The following is a 5,279-nucleotide window of genomic DNA, read 5'->3' on the forward strand; positions in this document are numbered from 1 at the left end:
AAAGTTATAATATAAGCCATTTCTAGTTCAATTTGTTTGTTGTTTGCTTTGTGTTCCAGTTTGAGTTGAGTTTGCTGTGTTGGATGGCTGTAGTAGGGTGGTAGTGGTCGGTCGTGACAAAAGGGGGGCGAGGGACAGGTGGGAGGGGGAGGAGGGGGTTTTGGAGCAGACGACGTTGGAGGAGAAAGGGGGGGGGGGGAATTGGATTTACGGATTCAAGTTCAGGACTTGTGTGTCTTGTTGGTCTTGAAGGAGACTTGCAAGACGCGGTCGCCCAACCTGTAGCCGTTGAGACTGGCGATGGCCATGGCCGCCTCGTCGTAGTTCGTCATGGTGACGAAGCCGAAGCCTTTGCACTTGTTGGTGTTGAAGTCGCGGATCACCTTGACGTTGTTGACGGCGCCGAACGGCCCGAACAGCTGCCACAGCACGCTCTCGTCCGAGTCGGGGGACAGGTTGTACACGAAGATGCACCAGCCGGTGCCCGTGTGCCCGGGGATGTTCATACCCACCAGACTCGTCATGCTGTCAATGGTGATGGGAGAAAACCTGAGAGGCGGAGCGGAGAGGGGGAGGGACAGGGATGGAGGGAGAGAGCAGAGAGAAGGAAGGGGAGAAAGAAAGGAGGTTTAAGTGGTTAGAAAGTATCACTGTACTCAATGTGTATCCACATATACATGGAATCAAATAAAATATCTCCACTATTTTACTATAGTTCCTGTGCTTCTGTCTGCCTCCAAGATATCTAGATATCTAGCAACCTGCACTACTAGCATCACTAACTAACAGAGGCCTATATGGACGATACACCCCTCACACCAAAACGCTCTCACTCTCTCTCTTTCTGCCAATTAGTTAATCTTAGATAGAGTAAAGAAAGCTGTGGCTGTGTGTGTGCGTGTGTGTGTGTGTGTGTTTGTGTGTCTGTGTGAGTGTGTGTGTGTCTGTGTGAGTGTGTGTGTGTGTGTGTGTCTGTGTGAGTGTGTGTGTGTGTGTGTGTGTGCGTGTGTGTGTGTTTGTACACAGTACATGTATGTGGGTTGTGTATGTGTAGACATGCTACATCCTCTCAGGAGTGACTAGTGTGTTGCATGCAGAGATGTATCTCTAGTGAGAGAGGAGCAGAGGCAGCTTTTCTCTGTGTCTCCCTGAGTGGCTCCTTTGGGAGCTAAATTGCAGGAAATCGCTGAATTAAAACGTTTCTCGAAATTCATCAAAGACCATGCAAGCTAAATCTGTTCTCCTTCGCCTCATAATCTTCTCCTTTTTCTTGTGATGCAAGATATTTGAATGCTCAGTTGACTTCACTTAATTGCCTTTCCGCTTAAAGGAAAGGGAGGGGGGGGGGGTATCCCCCCACTTTTAAATAAATAGAAGGTAAATGAGATAAAACGGTTCATTTCTCATGCCACCTCTCTCTATGAACGACTATAGGCATTATTGGGTGTGCTTTAATCGAGATTGCTGCCTTGCTGCAGCTGTCTCAGGGAAGGCTGCGTTCTTAAGGATGGGGAGCAAACTAAATGGAAAATGGAAGCACTTTACAGACCAGTGGCATCAAGGAACAAAGTGTATTCCGCCCACTCCTCATGCAGTCTGCAGGGTGTTGTTCTGTTCTATTCTATTCCAGAGCCCATGGCACTGATCGATAGTGCTGCTCACCACCGCCCCCCCCCCCCCCCCCTCCTAATCCCCCCCCCCCTTCCTGACTACTATATGGCCAGCAATCGCGACAACCTTCCTGCTTGACTTTGGTCCTGTGGCGTGCGCTCCTGGCCACTGTAGTTGCTGTGAATGCTCCTTGCAAGCTACTACAGTTGTTTTCCCTGCTCACTGGCAGCACGGGGTCCCTACACATGTTGTACTTGGTGTACCGAAACGCAACGAGACACAGCTGGGGATAAGAGTATCTGCAAGAGACTTGCTGTACTGTGCGTCCTTAACAATCAACCTCCCGTTATATTGATCAGTGCCGGAGCCTTGCTTGTTTACATGGCTTCTCTGAAGATTTAGTATTTTCTACAGTGTTTTGTCTCCTCCCTCCAGCTGAATCTTAACACGCCTGGTCACGTCAAGGCCTTGTCTAGCACACTCAGCCTGCGTCCAGACTCCTCCCACTGGGCCCAACAACAGCCTCATGGTCATTTACATGCAGAAGCTGGAGTGTGAGAGCAGGTCTGTGAGAGTGTGAGGGCGAGAGGTAGACACTAGCTAACAGGGCCACAGAGGACATGGTAGGAAGTGTGTGTGTGTGTGTGTGTGTGTGTGTGTGTGTGTGTGTGTGTGTGTGTGTGTGTGTGTGTGTGTGTGTGTGTGTGTGTGTGTGTGTGTGTGTGTGTGTGTGTGTGTGTGTGTGTGCTTGTGTTTGTCTGAGTGTTGCACGTGTATGTGTGTGTGTGTGTGTGTGTGTGTGTGTGTGTGTGTGTGTGTGTGTGTGTGTGTGTGTGTGTGTGTGTGTGTGTGTGTGTGTGCGCGTGTGTGTATGTGCATGCATGTGAGTGTATCCATCAGAGCAGGACCAAACACTAGCCAGTGTTACACACAAGACCAGGGGTTGCATAGCAACAGTGTGGCTGACCAGTTATCTATTCTATTCTTTCTATAGCCCACCACGTCTCTGTTCCTTATCACTGTTGAGCCTTAGATCAACAAGCAGCCTTTCTAACACGATGACAGGAGGATTCAACTTGGATTGTAGGTGGACCTCTTCTTCTCCACTGTGATTTGAGCATGATCGTTCCCTAGGTTAAACCTACTTATGCCACAATGCATCACCGTGCTACACTCTTATAGTCCTGCTTTCTGGTTTCAGCACAGTTCATTTCATCATAACCTGAAATCAAACATATACAGTATTTCCCCCCAAACTATATTTCAACCTTTCCATTTGAATTGGTACATAAGATATTGCCTGGAAGCTCTTGTGTCTGCAACATGCAAGATGTCACAAGTGACCACATTCACACGGCAGTCATTTTTGCTCTCATGTCATGCTCAGGTCAGGATCTCTTTCCCATGACATGAGAGCGGTGTGAATATGGTCCATGAGCTAATGAAGCATCTATCCCTCTAGAGGCCGCTGCCCAGTGTGAAGTGACACCTGCGGCAGCCAGGAAGCAAAATGAAACATGGCGGTGAAAAGGAAGGAGTCGGGAGCAGAGCGGAGCGGAGCAAAGTCGGAGTCCGTCTGTCGTGAAACAGCATTTCCTGTTTCCAGCAGGGATCCAGGTTCATCCAGCCTCACCCTCCAAACTCCTCAACTAGCAGGGCCTCGAGAATTACAGCAATATACAGTATATGTATATGTCATGCAATAAGCTATACGGTACATGTCCTTTTCCCCCCATAACCTTATCATACTAAGGCAATCATGTAATGATGATGATAGATCGCTGTGGTTGTCCAGCGTAATGTAGCCTGTTATAATGGAACAGCGAGGAAGTCCTACTGTGCTTTGATTGATTGAGTCTTTGCTTTGAAAAGCAGAGACTGTCCCCCGTGCTGATGGGCAAGGCAGGAGAACCTGAATCCAATGGAAAACCACGCCTGCAAATCAAGAGCAATACACCATAGAACAGAAACTATACAGTAACACACAAACAATCCAAAACAACCCAAACGACAACCAGCAGTCACCATGATCAAAACAACCACTGAAAAACAAAGACTGATTGTTTCCCCATAAACACCTTATGCGGTTGGTAGGGTTTCAAAACCAAATCAAGCGGAGGAAGAGAAAACAAACAAATCAAGGAACCAAAGGGTAGTTAACCTCGAAAGAAATCCCAGATGCAAAGTGACTTTCGAAAAATACGTGAGAAGAAAACGTAAGGAGAAAAAAATTATGAATAGGAAAAAAATAGGGTATTGGGGAAAATCATTGAGTCAACATGGACATCTGGCATCGGTGAAGTTTTTAATTACCTCTTTACGCCATAGGCCATATTAAGCAAATTGTCCAGCCTGTAAAGAGAAGGAGGGTTCTGGGGTTAATGGCGGGCAGATGGTGGACTCACTCAATGGAACTAATGCTAGGTCCCTGTAGGAACTTCATGGTCCTCTTCACTCAAGGAACAAACAAACCCATCCATAGATGGGCCATTACACTGAGGAGCCCCACCATGTACTGCTATCTGCTGTCATCCGTTAACACTGCAACAGTACCAGAACATTCAGAATATTGCTAGACTAGCCACTGGCACTGCGCTATAGGCCATAGACTAACCAGCCTCTAGCTATAGCCAAAGCGCAAGGTAATAGTGTAACATAGTAGGCTAGCATCAGTACCAAGCTGCAGCACTGAACTAGCCGCAGCTCACTGTCACAGTACAGTGAAAATGGTGACGGCAGAATAATGTATTGTGGCACTTGACTATAACTAGAATGCCTGGCTAGCCATAGTGCTAAACAATTACAATCTCTGCTTGTTTATTTTATGTGTAGAAAATGTAGTATATGGTGATCCATACAATTTATACCAGTGCATGTTCTTTTTAGTGGATGGAGGTTAATGAAAATGCTTTGCGTTTCTTTTCAATAGCGGGTACATTTCTCAATTTGTGTTGTCTAAGACATGCACAAACTGAGAACGCAACCTCGTCCAAAACAATAGAAAATGATGGTCTTTCTAGTGAATGGTCTTTTCCAGAGTTCTGTCAGTGTAATGGTTTGGCATTTGAACGGTGGCGAACGAGGAAGGAGGGAGAGACGGTAAGTAGCAGCAATGCTTTCTGTGAGGTGGGACCAACAAGAACACAACTGAATATTAAACTAGCCATGGAATCAGAGCGGTGTGGTGCCCTGGTGTGGGTCAACATGTTAAGTGCTAACAGGTCAGATGGAATGGTGGAGCGTTAATCAGGGTAGGTAACTGTCTACAATGAGAGGGTTAGTATTTGAGAAATGTCCTATTTCCATAATAATTTCAGCCCTTGAGCTACGTACAGTCATTGTAGCTGGCCAGGGCAGATTGTTGACAGTGTGTGTGTGCGCGTGTGTTCTAGGGCTGTCACATTATATTCGAATATCGAATTCAATTTCGAATTGACATAAAAACACCAGATTCGAACATGAACAGAAAAATGCGAATTTGAAAAAAAAAGAAAACGGACTGTCGTGTGTTTTGTGACAGGCTGCCATAAAGTGTTGTTGTTGCCGGCAGTTGGCACGCGTTATTATACACAATATTGGCGATGAGGATTATGGATTCTTTACTCTCACATCTCTCTCCGTTCCTCGCCCTGCCTGGCGAGCCACCAATTCTGTGAATTGACTGGCTG

The 5,279-nt window shown here is 46.7% G+C and overlaps 1 protein-coding gene across 1 annotated transcript in view; it reads right to left on the reverse strand.

The window, feature by feature from the left end:
* Positions 1 to 221: 221 nt before the first annotated feature.
* Positions 222 to 5,279, reverse strand: part of elavl4 (ELAV like neuron-specific RNA binding protein 4) — a gene marked incomplete at both ends in the record, with an annotated part of 34,318 nt that continues 29,260 nt past the window's right edge. The window contains 2 exons of the mRNA XM_084338013.1: positions 222 to 549; positions 3,925 to 3,963. Of these exons, the coding sequence (XP_084194139.1) occupies positions 222 to 549; positions 3,925 to 3,963 (367 nt within the window). The remainder of the gene's footprint in view (positions 550 to 3,924; positions 3,964 to 5,279) is intronic.

This window comes from Notolepis coatsorum, assembly GCF_963971535.1.
Source record: "Notolepis coatsorum genome assembly, chromosome: 2".
NCBI lineage: Eukaryota > Metazoa > Chordata > Actinopteri > Aulopiformes > Paralepididae > Notolepis > Notolepis coatsorum.